Raw genomic sequence first — 19,213 nt, forward strand, 5'->3', positions numbered from 1 at the left:
CCTGAGCGCTCTGGAGCAGGTTTTCATCAAGGATCTCTCTTTACTTTGCTCCGTTCATCTTTCGCTGACTAGATCCTGACTAGTCTCCCACGTCCTGCCGTTGAAAAACATCCCCACAGCATGATGCTACCACCACCATGCTTCACTGTAGGGATTGTGCAGGTTTCCTCCAGACGTGACTCTTGGCATTCAGGCCAAATAGTTCAATCTTGGTTTCATCAGACAAAGAATCTTGTTTCTCAAGAGGCTTTAGGTGCGTTTTGGCGCACTCCAAGCGGGCTGTCGTGTGCCTTTTACTGAAGAGTGGCTTCCGTCTGGTCACACTACCATGAAGGCCTGATTGGTGGAGTGCTGCAGAGATGGTTGTCCTTCTGGAAGCTTCTCCCATCTCCACAGAAGAACTCTGGAGCTCTGTCAGAGTGACCATTGGGTTCTTGGTCACCTCCCTGACAAAGGCCCTCCCCCGATTGCTCAGCTTGGCCAGGCGGCCAGGTCTAGGAAGAGTTTTGGTGGTTCCAATCTTCTTCCAAACTTGTTCTTGGGGACCTTCTATGCTGCAGAAATGTTTTGCTACCCTTCCCCAGATCTTCACCTCGATACAATCCTGTCTCTGAGCTCTACAGACAATTCCTTCGACCTCATGGCTTGGTTTTTGCCACAGGTGGACTCCAATCTCAAGGATGATCAATGGAAACACGATGCACCTGAGCTCAATATCGAGTCTCATAGCAAAGGGTCTGAATATTTATGTAAATAAGGTATTGATTTTTTTTATTTTATAAATTTGCTAAACAGAAAAACTGTTTTCGCTTTGTCATTATAGGGTATTGTGTGTAGATTGATGAGGGAAAAACGTATTTGATCTATTTTTAAGGCTGTCACTTAACAAAATGTGGAAAAGGGAAGGGGTACTTTCCGAATGCACTGTATGAAATATAAAAGGTATATCAGCATGCTTCGAAAACCGTTTCGCAAGCAATGATTTTTGACATTTCTAAACGTTAAAACACACTGTCTGAAGAATTGTAGTTGACATGCAGTCAACCGTGTGCGACGCAAACCTCTGAAAACCCACAGATAATTAGAAGAGTTTTCGAGAGCTACCCAGTAGGTAACGCTGTAAGAAAGAGAAATTGAATTAGAATTAATTAACAGTTGTATATGTAGCCCTATGTCAATACACCATCTGTCTGTGTGTTTGTTTGTAATATAAATTCCTTATGAATCCAATATTTTGTAAACCTGTTCTTGGTGGTATGATTTGTCTGAGAAACTGAGACACAGCGATAAGACGTTGCCATGAACGGCAAGGTGAACAGAAGACATTGCTTAGCTTATGGTTTTGAGATAGACAAGCTGCTGTCCAGATTATTTGTCTTCTGATAAGCATCCCCTAATTTGGTCTTTCCATTTTTCTTTCTGTATGTTATCTTTCCAGATACACTAAAATGAAAACCGCCACAAATATCTACATCTTCAACCTGGCCTTGGCTGATGCACTAGCCACCAGTACACTGCCCTTCCAGAGTGTCAACTTCCTGATGGGGACTTGGCCGTTTGGAGACATTCTGTGCAAGATAGTGATATCCATCGACTACTACAACATGTTCACCAGTATCTTCACATTGACCACCATGAGTATTGACCGTTACATTGCAGTGTGCCACCCCGTCAAGGCCTTAGACTTCCGCACGCCCCGTAACGCAAAGATTGTCAACGTGTGCAACTGGATCCTGTCCTCTGCCATCGGTCTGCCTGTCATGTTCACCGCCTTAACTACTGTAACTGATAATGGCAAGTATGACAGTACGTTTCCCCATGCTGTTTTTCTTTGATCTTCTATTGTAGGCCGCCTATCTATAATGTCAGTGAGTACACCACAGTAGCGAGAGAGTAACAATTATGTTTTACATTTTATTTCTGTGAAGTGAATGGAATTCGCCAAATGATCACTTTGCTGTTCTACACATGGTCTGGGTCTGAGTCATAGAGAGTCATGTTAGCTAAGAAGCTTTTTTTTTATTATCATATAATAAGAACACTTTCAGTTCCTTTATTTAGGTTTACGTGTGACATGAACTTTTACATAATGGTGGATTTAAAACTGCAAATCAGAGGCTATATTAAGTAATGTTTTGTAAGTGTTCATCCCTAATTGGCCTTAATGTAGGTTTCCAACGCTATTCATCAATATAATGCTTTAAAGCTGCAATGTGTAACTTTTGGGGTGACCCAACCAACTTCACATAGAAATGTGAGTTATGTGTGTTTATATGATACCAGGGGTCCGAAACGTGAAAAAAAAAAATATATATATACAAAAATGTTTCTTTGGAACCTGCGGTCCGTATTGACCCCGTTCTGGTTCCGGTTCTGGTCCACGATCCGCCAGTTGAGTATGGAGGCTCTACCCTATACTTGCTTGTTTTGTCACATAAACTGAAATTAGCAACCAGGAAATTGCAGAGCGATTTCTACATAGTGCATCTTTAAAGATGACTAATATAACCATAGACTAGCAGCTTCCACCATGTAGTCTTTATAGATGACTAATATAACTATAGACTAGCAGCTACCACCATGTAGTCTTTATAGATGACTAATATAACCATAGACTAGCAACTTCCACCATGTAGTCTTTATAGATGACTAATATAACCATAGACTAGCAGCTTCCACCATGTAGTCTTTATAGATGACTAATATAACCATAGACTAGCAGCTTCCACAATGTAGACTTTATAGATGGCTAATATAACCATAGACTAGCAGGTTCCACCATGTAGACTTTATAGATGACTAATATAACCATAGACTAGCAACTTCCACAATGTAGACTTTATAGATGACTAATATAACCATAGACTAGCAACTTCCACAATGTAGACTTTATAGATGACTAATATAACCATAGACTAGAAACTTCCACAATGTAGACTTTATAGATGACTAATATAACCATAGACTAGCAACTTCCACAATGTAGACTTTATAGATGACTAATATAACCATAGACTAGCAACTTCCACAATGTAGACTTTATAGATGACTAATATAACCATAGACTAGCAACTTCCACAATGTAGACTTTATAGATGACTAATATAACCATAGACTAGCAGGTTCCACCATGTAGACTTTATAGATGGCTAATATAACCATAGACTAGCAGGTTCCACCATGTAGTCTTTATAGATGACTAATATAACCATAGACTAGCAGCTTCCACCATGTAGACTTTATAGATCACTAATATAACCATAGACTAGCAGCTACCACCATGTAGTCTTTATAGATGACTAATATAACTATAGACTAGCAGCTACCACCATGTAGACTTTATAGATGACTAATATAACCATAGACTAGCAGGTTCCACCATGTAGTCTTTATAGATGACTAATATAACCATAGACTAGCAGCTACCACCATGTAGTCTTTATAGATGACTAATATAACCATAGACTAGCAACTTCCACAATGTAGACTTTATAGATGACTAATATAACCATAGACTAGCAACTTCCACCATGTAGTCTTTATAGATGACTAATATAACCATAGACTAGCAACTTCCACCATGTAGACTTTATAGATGACTAATATAACCATAGACTAGCAGCTTCCACCATGTAGTCTTTATAGATGACTAATATAACCATAGACTAGCAACTTCCACCATGTAGACTTTATAGATGACTAATATAACTATAGACTAGCAGCTTCCACCATGTAGTCTTTATAGATGACTAATATAACCATAGACTAGCAACTTCCATCATGTAGTCTTTATAGATGACTAATATAACCATAGACTAGCAGGTTCCACCATGTAGTCTTTATAGATGACTAATATAACCATAGACTAGCAGCTACCACCATGTAGTCTTTATAGATGACTAATATAACCATAGACTAGCAGCTTCCACCATGTAGTCTTTATAGATGACTAATATAACCATAGACTAGCAACTTCCACAATGTAGACTTTATAGATGACTAATATAACCATAGACTAGCAACTTCCACCATGTAGTCTTTATAGATGACTAATATAACCATAGACTAGCAACTTCCACCATGTAGACTTTATAGATGACTAATATAACCATAGACTAGCAGCTTCCACCATGTAGTCTTTATAGATGAATAATATAACCATAGACTAGCAACTTCCACCATGTAGACTTTATAGATGACTAATATAACCATAGACTAGCAGCTTCCACCATGTAGTCTTTATAGATGACTAATATAACCATAGACTAGCAGCTTCCACAATGTAGACTTTATAGATGGCTAATATAACCATAGACTAGCAGGTTCCACCATGTAGACTTTATAGATGACTAATATAACCATAGACTAGCAGCTTCCACCATGTAGTCTTTATAGATGACTAATATAACCATAGACTAGCAGCTTCCACAATGTAGACTTTATAGATGGCTAATATAACCATAGACTAGCAGGTTCCACCATGTAGACTTTATAGATCACTAATATAACCATAGACTAGCAGCTACCACCATGTAGTCTTTATAGATGACTAATATAACTATAGACTAGCAGCTACCACCATGTAGACTTTATAGATGACTAATATAACCATAGACTAGCAGGTTCCACCATGTAGTCTTTATAGATGACTAATATAACCATAGACTAGCAGCTACCACCATGTAGTCTTTATAGATGACTAATATAACCATAGACTAGCAACTTCCACAATGTAGACTTTATAGATGACTAATATAACCATAGACTAGCAACTTCCACCATGTAGTCTTTATAGATGACTAATATAACCATAGACTAGCAACTTCCACCATGTAGACTTTATAGATGACTAATATAACCATAGACTAGCAGCTTCCACCATGTAGTCTTTATAGATGACTAATATAACCATAGACTAGCAACTTCCACCATGTAGACTTTATAGATGACTAATATAACTATAGACTAGCAGCTTCCACCATGTAGTCTTTATAGATGACTAATATAACCATAGACTAGCAACTTCCATCATGTAGTCTTTATAGATGACTAATATAACCATAGACTAGCAGGTTCCACCATGTAGTCTTTATAGATGACTAATATAACCATAGACTAGCAGCTACCACCATGTAGTCTTTATAGATGACTAATATAACCATAGACTAGCAGCTTCCACCATGTAGTCTTTATAGATGACTAATATAACCATAGACTAGCAACTTCCACAATGTAGACTTTATAGATGACTAATATAACCATAGACTAGCAACTTCCACCATGTAGTCTTTATAGATGACTAATATAACCATAGACTAGCAACTTCCACCATGTAGACTTTATAGATGACTAATATAACCATAGACTAGCAGCTTCCACCATGTAGTCTTTATAGATGAATAATATAACCATAGACTAGCAACTTCCACCATGTAGACTTTATAGATGACTAATATAACCATAGACTAGCAGCTTCCACCATGTAGTCTTTATAGATGACTAATATAACCATAGACTAGCAGCTTCCACAATGTAGACTTTATAGATGGCTAATATAACCATAGACTAGCAGGTTCCACCATGTAGACTTTATAGATGACTAATATAACCATAGACTAGCAGCTTCCACCATGTAGTCTTTATAGATGACTAATATAACCATAGACTAGCAGCTTCCACAATGTAGACTTTATAGATGGCTAATATAACCATAGACTAGCAGGTTCCACCATGTAGACTTTATAGATGACTAATATAACCATAGACTAGCAACTTCCACAATGTAGACTTTATAGATGACTAATATAACCATAGACTAGAAACTTCCACAATGTAGACTTTATAGATGACTAATATAACCATAGACTAGCAACTTCCACAATGTAGACTTTATAGATGACTAATATAACCATAGACTAGCAACTTCCACAATGTAGACTTTATAGATGACTAATATAACCATAGACTAGCAACTTCCATCATGTAGTCTTTATAGATGACTAATATAACCATAGACTAGCAGGTTCCACCATGTAGTCTTTATAGATGACTAATATAACCATAGACTAGCAGCTACCACCATGTAGTCTTTATAGATGACTAATATAACCATAGACTAGCAGCTTCCACCATGTAGTCTTTATAGATGACTAATATAACCATAGACTAGCAACTTCCACAATGTAGACTTTATAGATGACTAATATAACCATAGACTAGCAACTTCCACCATGTAGTCTTTATAGATGACTAATATAACCATAGACTAGCAACTTCCACCATGTAGACTTTATAGATGACTAATATAACCATAGACTAGCAGCTTCCACCATGTAGTCTTTATAGATGAATAATATAACCATAGACTAGCAACTTCCACCATGTAGACTTTATAGATGACTAATATAACCATAGACTAGCAGCTTCCACCATGTAGTCTTTATAGATGACTAATATAACCATAGACTAGCAGCTTCCACAATGTAGACTTTATAGATGGCTAATATAACCATAGACTAGCAGGTTCCACCATGTAGACTTTATAGATGACTAATATAACCATAGACTAGCAGCTTCCACCATGTAGTCTTTTTAGATGACTAATATAACCATAGACTAGCAGCTTCCACAATGTAGACTTTATAGATGGCTAATATAACCATAGACTAGCAGGTTCCACCATGTAGACTTTATAGATGACTAATATAACCATAGACTAGCAACTTCCACAATGTAGACTTTATAGATGACTAATATAACCATAGACTAGCAACTTCCACAATGTAGACTTTATAGATGACTAATATAACCATAGACTAGAAACTTCCACAATGTAGACTTTATAGATGACTAATATAACCATAGACTAGCAACTTCCACAATGTAGACTTTATAGATGACTAATATAACCATAGACTAGCAACTTCCACAATGTAGACTTTATAGATGACTAATATAACCATAGACTAGCAGGTTCCACCATGTAGTCTTTATAGATGACTAATATAACCATAGACTAGCAGCTACCACCATGTAGTCTTTATAGATGACTAATATAACCATAGACTAGCAGCTTCCACCATGTAGTCTTTATAGATGACTAATATAACCATAGACTAGCAACTTCCACAATGTAGACTTTATAGATGACTAATATAACCATAGACTAGCAACTTCCACCATGTAGTCTTTATAGATGACTAATATAACCATAGACTAGCAACTTCCACCATGTAGACTTTATAGATGACTAATATAACCATAGACTAGCAGCTTCCACCATGTAGTCTTTATAGATGAATAATATAACCATAGACTAGCAACTTCCACCATGTAGACTTTATAGATGACTAATATAACCATAGACTAGCAGCTTCCACCATGTAGTCTTTATAGATGACTAATATAACCATAGACTAGCAGCTTCCACAATGTAGACTTTATAGATGGCTAATATAACCATAGACTAGCAGGTTCCACCATGTAGACTTTATAGATGACTAATATAACCATAGACTAGCAGCTTCCACCATGTAGTCTTTATAGATGACTAATATAACCATAGACTAGCAGCTTCCACAATGTAGACTTTATAGATGGCTAATATAACCATAGACTAGCAGGTTCCACCATGTAGACTTTATAGATGACTAATATAACCATAGACTAGCAACTTCCACAATGTAGACTTTATAGATGACTAATATAACCATAGACTAGCAACTTCCACAATGTAGACTTTATAGATGACTAATATAACCATAGACTAGAAACTTCCACAATGTAGACTTTTATAGATGACTAATATAACCATAGACTAGCAACTTCCACAATGTAGACTTTATAGATGACTAATATAACCATAGACTAGCAACTTCCACAATGTAGACTTTATAGATGACTAATATAACCATAGAATAGCAACTTCCACAATGTAGACTTTATAGATGACTAATATAACCATAGACTAGCAGCTTCCACAATGTAGACTTTATAGATGGCTAATATAACCATAGACTAGCAGGTTGCACCATGTAGACTTTATAGATGGCTAATATAACCATAGACTAGCAGGTTCCACCATGTAGTCTTTATAGATTACTAATATAACCATAGACTAGCAGCTTCCACCATGTAGACTTTATAGATGACTAATATAACCATAGACTAGCAGCTACCACCATGTAGTCTTTATAGATGACTAATATAACTATAGACTAGCAGCTACCACCATGTAGACTTTATAGATGACTAATATAACCATAGACTAGCAGGTTCCACCATGTAGTCTTTATAGATGACTAATATAACCATAGACTAGCAGCTTCCACCATGTAGACTTTATAGATGACTAATATAACCATAGACTAGCAGCTTCCACCATGTAGTCTTATAGATGACTAATATAACCATAGACTAGCAGCTACCACCATGTAGTCTTTATAGATGACTAATATAACCATAGACTAGCAGCTTCCACCATGTAGTCTTTATAGATGACTAATATAACCATAGACTAGCAACTTCCACAATGTAGACTTTATAGATGACTAATATAACCATAGACTAGCAACTTCCACCATGTAGTCTTTATAGATGACTAATATAACCATAGACTAGCAACTTCCACCATGTAGACTTTATAGATGACTAATATAACCATAGACTAGCAGCTTCCACCATGTAGTCTTTATAGATGACTAATATAACCATAGACTAGCAACTTCCACCATGTAGACTTTATAGATGACTAATATAACTATAGACTAGCAGCTTCCACCATGTAGTCTTTATAGATGACTAATATAACCATAGACTAGCAACTTCCACCATGTAGTCTTTATAGATGACTAATATAACCATAGACTAGCAGGTTCCACCATGTAGTCTTTATAGATGACTAATATAACCATAGACTAGCAGGTTCCACCATGTAGACTTTATAGATGACTAATATAACCATAGACTAGCAGCTTCCACAATGTAGACTTTATAGATGACTAATATAACCATAGACTAGCAGCTACCACCATGTAGTCTTTATAGATGACTAATATAACCATAGACTAGCAGCTTCCACCATGTAGTCTTTATAGATGACTAATATAACCATAGACTAGCAACTTCCACAATGTAGACTTTATAGATGACTAATATAACCATAGACTAGCAACTTCCACCATGTAGTCTTTATAGATGACTAATATAACCATAGACTAGCAGCTACCACCATGTAGTCTTTATAGATGACTAATATAACCATAGACTAGCAGCTTCCACCATGTAGTCTTTATAGATGACTAATATAACCATAGACTAGCAACTTCCACAATGTAGACTTTATAGATGACAAATATAACCATAGACTAGCAACTTCCACCATGTAGTCTTTATAGATGACTAATATAACCATAGACTAGCAACTTCCACCATGTAGACTTTATAGATGACTAATATAACCATAGACTAGCAGCTTCCACCATGTAGTCTTTATAGATGACTAATATAACCATAGACTAGCAACTTCCACCATGTAGACTTTATAGATGACTAATATAACCATAGACTAGCAGGTTCCACCATGTAGACTTTATAGATGACTAATATAACCATAGACTAGACAATGTAGACTTTATAGATGGCTAATATAACCATAGACTAGCAGGTTCCACCATGTAGACTTTATAGATGACTAATATAACCATAGACTAGCAGGTTCCACCATGTAGACTTTATAGATGACTAATATAACCATAGACTAGCAGGTTCCACCATGTAGACTTTATAGATGACTAATATAACTATAGACTAGCAGCTACCACCATGTAGACTTTATAGATGACTAATATAACCATAGACTAGCAGCTTCCACCATGTAGACTTTATAGATGACTAATATAACTATAGACTAGCAGCTTCCACCATGTAGTCTTTATAGATGACTAATATAACCATAGACTAGCGACTTCCACCATGTAGACTTTATAGATGGCTAATATAACCATAGACTAGCAGCTTCCACCATGTAGACTTTATAGATGACTAATATAACCATAGACTAGCAGCTTCCACCATGTAGTCTTTATAGATGACTAATATAACCATAGACTAGCAGCTTCCACCATGTAGACTTTATAGATGACTAATATAACCATAGACTAGCAGCTACCACCATGTAGTCTTTATAGATGACTAATATAACTATAGACTAGCAGCTTCCACAATGTAGACTTTATAGATGGCTAATATAACCATAGACTAGCAGCTTCCACAATGTAGACTTTATAGATGACTAATATAACCATAGACTAGCAACTTCCACCATGTAGTCTTTATAGATGACTAATATAACCATAGACTAGCAACTTCCACAATGTAGACTTTATAGATGACTAATATAACCATAGACTAGCAACTTCCACCATGTAGTCTTTATAGATGACTAATATAACCATAGACTAGCAACTTCCACAATGTAGACTTTATAGATGGCTAATATAACCATAGACTAGCAGCTTCCACAATGTAGACTTTATAGATGACTAATATAACCATAGACTAGCAACTTCCACCATGTAGTCTTTATAGATGACTAATATAACCATAGACTAGCAACTTCCACAATGTAGACTTTATAGATGACTAATATAACCATAGACTAGCAACTTCCACCATGTAGTCTTTATAGATGACTAATATAACCATAGACTAGCAACTTCCACCATGTAGACTTTATAGATGACTAATATAACCATAGACTAGCAGCTTCCACCATGTAGTCTTTATAGATGACTAATATAACCATAGACTAGCAACTTCCACCATGTAGACTTTATAGATGACTAATATAACTATAGACTAGCAGGTTCCACCATGTAGTCTTTATAGATGACTAATATAACCATAGACTAGCAGCTACCACCATGTAGACTTTATAGATGACTAATATAACTATAGACTAGCAGCTACCACCATGTAGTCTTTATAGATGACTAATATAACTATAGACTAGCAGCTACCACCATGTAGACTTTATAGATGACTAATATATCTATAGACTAGCAGCTACCACCATGTAGTCTTTATAGATGACTAATATAACCATAGACTAGCAGCTACCACCATGTAGTCTTTATAGATGACTAATATAACCATAGACTAGCAGCTTCCACCATGTAGACTTTATAGATGACTAATATAACCATAGACTAGCAGCTTCCACCATGTAGACTTTATAGATGACTAATATAACCATAGACTAGCAACTTCCACCATGTAGTCTTTATAGATGACTAATATAACTATAGACTAGCAGCTACCACCATGTAGACTTTATAGATGACTAATATAACTATAGACTAGCAGCTTCCACCATGTAGACTTTATAGATGACTAATATAACTATAGACTAGCAGCTACCACCATGTAGTCTTTATAGATGACTAATATAACCATAGACTAGCAGCTTCCACCATGTAGACTTTATAGATGACTAATATAACCATAGACTAGCAGCTTCCACCATGTAGTCTTTATAGATGACTAATATAACTATAGACTAGCAGCTTCCACCATGTAGTCTTTATAGATGACTAATATAACCATAGACTAGCAGCTTCCACCATGTAGTCTTTATAGATGACTAATATAACCATAGACTAGCAGCTTCCACAATGTAGACTTTATAGATGACTAATATAACCATAGACTAGCAGCTACCACCATGTAGACTTTATAGATGACTAATATAACTATAGACTAGCAGCTTCCACAATGTAGACTTTATAGATGACTAATATAACCATAGACTAGCAGCTACCACCATGTAGACTTTATAGATGACTAATATAACTATAGACTAGCAGCTTCCACAATGTAGACTTTATAGATGGCTAATATAACCATAGACTAGCAGCTTCCACAATGTAGACTTTATAGATGACTAATATAACCATAGACTAGCAACTTCCACCATGTAGTCTTTATAGATGACTAATATAACTATAGACTAGCAGCTACCACCATGTAGACTTTATAGATGACTAATATAACCATAGACTAGCAGCTTCCACCATGTAGTCTTTATAGATGACTAATATAACTATAGACTAGCAGCTTCCACCATGTAGTCTTTATAGATGACTAATATAACCATAGACTAGCAGCTTCCACCATGTAGTCTTTATAGATGACTAATATAACCATAGACTAGCAGCTTCCACCATGTAGTCTTTATAGATGGCTAATATAACCATAGACTAGCAGGTTCTACCATGTATAATAGTCTTAAAGTCCATGCATCATTTCAGTATAATAGTGGGATGGAAACTTGTCAGAAAAATTTGTGATGCTTCTCCTGAATTAGGTTTTCAAAATGCCTGTAAAAACCATCTTAGCTCTTTTTATTCGTAAGAGGAGAATGGGTGTTATCTGCAGTCTCTTGAAGGAACTCTATCTGATGTCAGCTTGGGGAATAGAAGCAGGCAGCACAAGTTTGTTTAACAAATAGCTGACTATTATGGCTAACATTATGAGCAATGCTTCGGGGCCTATGTAGCTTTATCTATAGTTGAAGTCGGAAGTTTACATACACTTAGGTTGGAGTAATTAAAACTTGTTTTTCAACCACTCCACAAATTTCTTGTTAACAAACTATAGTTTTGGCAAGTCGGTTAAGACATCTACCTTGTGCATGTCACAAGTAATTTTTCCAAAAATTGTTTACAGACAGATTATTCACTGTATCACAATTCCAGTGTGTCAGAAGTTTACATACACTAAGTTGACTGTGCCTTTAAACAGCTTGAAAAATTCCAGAAAATAATGTCATGGCTTTAGAAGCTTCTGATAGGCTAATTGAATTTTTTTTAGTCAATTGGAGGTGTACCTGTGGATGTATTTCAAGGCTTACCTTCAAACTCAGTGCCTCTTTGCTTGACATCATGGGAAAATCTAAATAAATCAGCCAAGACCTCAGAAAAAAAATTCTGGACCTCCACAAGTCTAGTTCATCCTTGGGAACAATTTCCCAATGCCTGAAGGTACCACGTTCATCTGTACAAACAATAGTACGCAAGTATTAACACCATGGGACCACGCAGCCGTCATACCGCTCAGGAAGGCGACGCATTCTGTCTCCTAGAGATGAATGTACTATGGTGCGAAAAGTGCAAATCAATCCCAGAACAGCAAAGGACCTTGTGAAGATGCTGGAGGAAACAAGTACAAAAGTATCTATATCCACAGTGAAACGAGTCCTATATCGACATAACCTGAAAGGACGCTCAGCAAGGAAGAAGCCACTGCTCCAAAACCGCCATAAAAAAGCCAGACTACGGTTTGCAACTGCACATGGGGACAAATATTGTACTTTTTGGAGAAATGTTCTCTGTTCTGATGAAACAAAAATAGAACTGTTTGGCCATAATGAACATTGTTATGTTTGGAGGAAAAAGGGTGATGCTTGCAAGCCGAAGAACACCATCCCAACCTTGAAGCACGGGGGTGGCAGCATCATGTTGTGGGGGTGCTTTGCTGCAGGAGGGACTGGTGCACTTCACAAAATAGATGGCATCGTGAGGAAGAAGAATTATGTGGATATATTGAAGCAACATCTCAAGACATCAGTCAGGAAGTTAAAGCTTGGTCGCAAATGGGTCTTCCAAATGGACAATGACCCCAAGCATGCTTCCAAAGTTGTGGCAAAATGGCTTGAGGACAACAAGGTCAAGGTATTGGAGTGGCCATCACAAAACCCTGACCTCAATCCAATAGAAAATGTGTGGGCAGAACTTGAAAAGCTTGTGTGAGCAAGGAGGCCTACAAACCTGACTCAGTTACACCAGCTCTGTCAGGAGGAATGGGCCAAAATGTACCCAACTTATTGTGGGAAGCTAGTGGAAGACTACCTGAAACGTTTGACCCAAGTTAAACAATTTAAAGGCCATGCTACCAAATACTGATTGAGTGTATGTAAACTTCTGACCCACTGGGAATGTGATGAAAGAAATAAAAGCTGAAATAAGTCATTCTCTCTACTATTATTCTGACATTTCACATTCTTAAAATAAAGTGGTGATCCTAACTGACCTAAGACAGGGAATTTGTACTAGGATTAAATGTCAGGAAATGTAAAAAACGGTTTAAATGTGAAAAAGACTGCCGTGAAGCTATTGGTTTCCTCATGTACTACTTTCCCTCAACTGTGTCTTGTACTCAATCTCCACATGTTCAGGATTCATCGACTGCACTTTGATCTTCCCACACCCATCCTGGTACTGGGAGAATCTCTTGAAAATCTGTGTCTTCATCTTTGCCTTCATCATCCCGGTCCTCATCATTACCGTATGCTACGGGCTAATGATCTTGCGCCTGAAGAGCGTGCGCATGTTGTCCGGCTCCAAGGAGAAGGACCGCAACCTGCGGCGCATCACCCGCATGGTCCTGGTGGTGGTGGCCGTCTTCATCATCTGTTGGACGCCCATCCACATCTACGTCATCATCAAAGCCCTAATCAACATCCCCAACTCCCTGCTGCAGTCCGTCACCTGGCACTTCTGCATCGCTCTGGGCTACACCAACAGCTGCCTGAATCCCGTCCTCTACGCCTTCCTGGACGAGAACTTCAAGCGCTGCTTCCGCGAGTTCTGCATCCCCCTGAGTCCCTCTGTGCTGGAGCTGCAGAATTCTTCTCGTACCCGCCCCCACCAGCAGCACCAGCGCGATCAGCACTCCAGCGCCAACAGGGTGGAGAGGTCCAATCAACAGGTATGACTAGGTATGGAGATGTTGTCTTTGGACTCACGCTGCCAGCCTAACGATGACATGAGCTCGGAAGTCACCCAGGTAACCACAGTGCTCTGACACAAAGCTCTGACACATGATGCGCCAAGATACTGAAGTGCTTCGTAGCACAAGCATCGATCGTACTGTCGCCTCTTTCTGGAGATGCTGACGAGTATTTGAATGCAGAATGACACTCTGCATAAAGCTTTCTGTCAGGTAGCATTATTAAAATGTTGAACATTAGGCAGAACACTGAAATGAAGACACATCAACTATTATGTACACAGTATCTTTGTAGACTGGTATATTGAACATACTGTAATAGGATAATGTTCTGTGGTCAACATCATTCACAATTAGAAACTCTTGATTGAGAGCACTTATTTCAAGACACTAATTCAAGAAGATTGTTATTCAAGGGTCAAGCGGCGATTCAAAAAAACAAGGCGGCCACCCCACCACTTGTTTTGGTAAACAGCTGAGAGATGGGACTGGAGGAATGTTACCACTGTCAAATTGATAGACAGAGCTATGGATGCAAGAACTGACCATCCATGAGATCAAAATGATCTGTTTGTTTGTTTCCAGAGTCAATGGCTTTATATTATTAATTTTAAAGTCAGAAAATGGATGTAGCTTACCAATCTGCTTTACATCTACTGTATGTATAGCAGCTTTTATATACTGTATGTTCTGTACTAAATTGTTATTTAATATATGTGTATATGATGTGCAAGTGGTTTGGGAACTATCAAATGAATGAATTATATTGTATTTCCGTGTCAAATCGGCAGTTGGCAACCCATCCCTTACTGGATTTACTGACGCATAAGCAAACATTACAATGATTCACAGTGATTATTCAGTGATAATTCTTCCAGTGTTCTGTGCAGTGTGCACTGCATAAAGAATGAAAAAATGAATAATAGTAAATAAGGTTATTCAAGCAATAATAATAACAACCCTAGAGCTGTAAAAAAATAAAACAAATGAATTACAAAAGAAATACAGCAAATGGCATTTAAACCCGGTCTGGCACAAAGAGAAGATTTAAATCAAATCTCATTTTATTTGTCACATGCACCAAATTCAACAGGTGTTCATCTTACTGTGAAATGCTTACTTACAAGCCCTTCTATTGTGAGTGATATACACAATCTATATACATATGTACACTTTGAATTTCATTCTGTCACCCTTTTTATTTTATTCCCAGCTTTATAAAACAAAATCTGCAAACAGAAATACACAACAGACAAAAAACTATTTCAGTTTCTCTTCATCGCTCAGCCACATAATGCCAGGGTAGATTTGGTGGAATTTCTGAAAGTGTATATCGTGGTAGAAAGGACAATAGAGGATTAAATTAATTGAGTTCTCTCTTCGAGGTCACAATAGTTACATAGTGTTTCTGCTTCCATTTCACCACAAACCGACCTGTTTCAATACACAGAGACTATATCCCTTATATTACCTGTTTCAATATGCAGAGACAATATCCCTGATCTTACCTGTTTCAATACGCAGAGACAATATCCCTTATATTACCTGTTTCAATACACAGAGACAATATCCCTTATATTACCTGTTTCAATATGCAGAGACAATATCCCTGATCTTACCTGTTTCAATACGCAGAGACAATATCCCTTATATTACCTGTTTCAATACACAGAGACAATATCCCTGATCTTACCTGTTTCAATACACAGAGACAATATCCCTGATCTTACCTGTTTCAATACGCATAGACAAAATCCCTGATCTTACCTGTTTCAATACTCAGAGACAATTTCACTGATCTTACCTGTTTCAATACACAGAGGCAATTTCCCTGATCTTACCTGTTTCAATACGCAGAGGCAATATCTCTGATCTTACCTATTTCAATACACAGAGGCAATTTCCCTGATCTAACCTGTTTCAATACACAGGCAATTTCCCTGATCTTACCTGTTTCAATACGCAGAGGCAATATCCCTGATCTTACCTGTTTCAATACGCAGAGGCAATATCCCTGATCTTACATGTGCACATAGCGATCACTTGCTTTTATGTAGGTTGTACATAATATATATATATCTCACACACAATGTCAGCCTTAATCAAACAAAAGGTTCTCAATTTGGGTTTATGATTAATCTCCACCCATTTGTTTTAATATTGTCAGTTGTTTTTTAATAGCGTCTATGTCTCCTTTAATTTGGTTTTTGTTCAAATGTTCACAGACAGGGCACAATGGTGTCAAGTCAAGTTACCAATCGTTTTTCCACCATTCATTTTTCCCATAGTGGATTTTAGAAACACTTAAAATAAGAGCTGTGTTTCATGTAGGCTCACCCTGGCATGATGTTTTGATAACCATGTACATCTCTAGGACAAGGATACTTTTATCAATATATTTTCTGGTATTTACCCCCCAAAAGTGAAATGCTAATTAGCTGCTAATGTGGCTATCCTAAAAAAAAACTACAAATGCCATGATGATCTGGACGAGCTTGCCGAATTGAGGCAAAGGTAACCATCTCTAGATTAACTATCTAATGTTAGCTACATTTTGTAATTAATAAATTGTCTACATTTCTGTAAATTGACAAGTCTGTGAACTGTCTTGTGCAAGTTTTAAATTGACATAATACCTGATAGCAAAGGTGTCAGCTAGAGTTGACTTGCTGGAGCTTGCTGAGATTTGTAGTTTTGCATGACATCTACTGAGAGTAAATAGAGGCAAATATATTGATAAAAGTCACATTGTCCTAGAGAGATTTACATGGGTATCAAAACATTACGCCAACCAACATTACGGTTGGCTGGACCTCTCTAATTTCCCGTAGATCACTTCATTTCTCCCTTTTTGATTAATTTCTCCCTTTTAGATTTATTTCTCCCATTTTGATTCATTTCTCCCTTTTTGATTCATTTCTCCCTTTTTGATTTATTTCTCCCTTTTTGATTAATTTCTCCCTTTTTGACTCATTTCTCCCTTTTTGATTAATTTCTCCCTTTTTGACTAATTTCTCCCTTTTTGATTCATTTCTCCCTTTTTGATTCATTTCTCCTTTTTGACTCATTTCTCCCTTTTTGACTCATTTCTCCCTTTTTGATTAATTTCTCCCTTTTTGATTCATTTCTCCCTTTTTGACTCATTTCTCCCTTTTTGATTAATTTCTCCCTTTTTGAACTTCCAACATATCTCACTTCTCTGTTTTGTATTTTTTATTTAACTAGGCAAGTCAGATAAGAACACATTCTTATTTACAATGACAGCCTACATCGGCCAAACCCTAACCAGGACGACACTGTGCTCCGCCCTTTGTTTAAGTAGGCAGGGTAGCCTAGTGGTTAGAGCGTTGGACTAGTAACCGGAAGGTTGCGAGTTCAAACCCCCGAGCTGACAAGGTACAAATCTGTCATTCTGCCCCTGAACAGGCAGTTAACCCACTGTTCCCAGACCGTCATTGAAAATAAGAATTTGTTCTTAACTGACTTGCCTGGTTAAATAAAGGTTAAACATTTTTTTTTTAAATGTTTAAGTAGAGAAAAAAGAGGCACCAAAAATGCTCAAAGGGTTGGTTAACTCCCCTGTCCCTTGTGTCTCTACCAACCTAGGTAAATTAGTCCTTAGTTTTAATGCCGCTCATGTTTGGAATCATTTACAATCCTCATTACATCTTGAATCCTTGCCAGCAGCGCAGTTTAGAACGCTGATGTGGAACATTCTCTGAGGTTTGCAAGTGTTTTGGTTGATTGTAATGATTTATTTGTGTTGTTGAAATGTATCTGTTGTGTCTTGTATTTTCATTTTTTGCTGTTTTATTGAATTATGTTGATTTGTGAATTGTTTGTTCTCAGGGCACTATTATGAACGAGACCCTGGCCTCAATTGGGATCCCCCGAATAAGTAAAAGTGAAATAAAAATAAATAAATACATATTGCCTTTACTGTAGCAGTGCAGAATATCAAAACTGAAAAGGGATTTTAAAAAATGATTACATTTAGTTATATCCAGATATTGTATTCAATACTTTGTCATTTTTAACTTGGCAGATGACTTGCCCACATCCAGAATGTGCCATCAACATGATAATGCTGCTGATATATTACAGTGCTTGCAGGTTTACAGAGACAAAGTCCTAACCATTGGATTGTGGCAGGCCTGCGTTCAAATGCATGCTTAATTAAGTATTTATATTTTAAATACTTATTTTCTGTGTATTTGAGTATTTTCAAATAATGTGCCCGAATCAACTACTTATATTTGAAGTAGTAAAAAATACTTGTATTTCCAAAGAAAAAATATCAAAATACTTACTTTGAAATAAATGTGAAAGTAATTGAAATCCCTTAAATAGTATTTGAACCCAGGTCTAGGGTGTGGCTGTTCATTCCAAACTCGATGTACTTGCTTGATATATTTCTATATTATAT

At 37.0% G+C, this 19,213-nt stretch overlaps 1 protein-coding gene across 1 annotated transcript in view; it reads left to right on the forward strand.

Moving 5' to 3' along the window:
- LOC115112626 (delta-type opioid receptor-like) overlaps positions 1 to 18,691 on the forward strand; it is a 40,719-nt gene extending 22,028 nt beyond the window's left edge. The window contains exons 2-3 of the mRNA XM_029639661.2: positions 1,439 to 1,806; positions 14,234 to 18,691. Of these exons, the coding sequence (XP_029495521.1) occupies positions 1,439 to 1,806; positions 14,234 to 14,772 (907 nt within the window). The 3' untranslated portion in view covers positions 14,773 to 18,691. The remainder of the gene's footprint in view (positions 1 to 1,438; positions 1,807 to 14,233) is intronic.
- The last annotated feature ends 522 nt before the right edge of the window (positions 18,692 to 19,213 follow it).

This window comes from Oncorhynchus nerka, linkage group LG28 (genome assembly GCF_034236695.1).
Source record: "Oncorhynchus nerka isolate Pitt River linkage group LG28, Oner_Uvic_2.0, whole genome shotgun sequence".
NCBI classification, from domain to species: Eukaryota; Metazoa; Chordata; class Actinopteri; order Salmoniformes; family Salmonidae; genus Oncorhynchus; species Oncorhynchus nerka.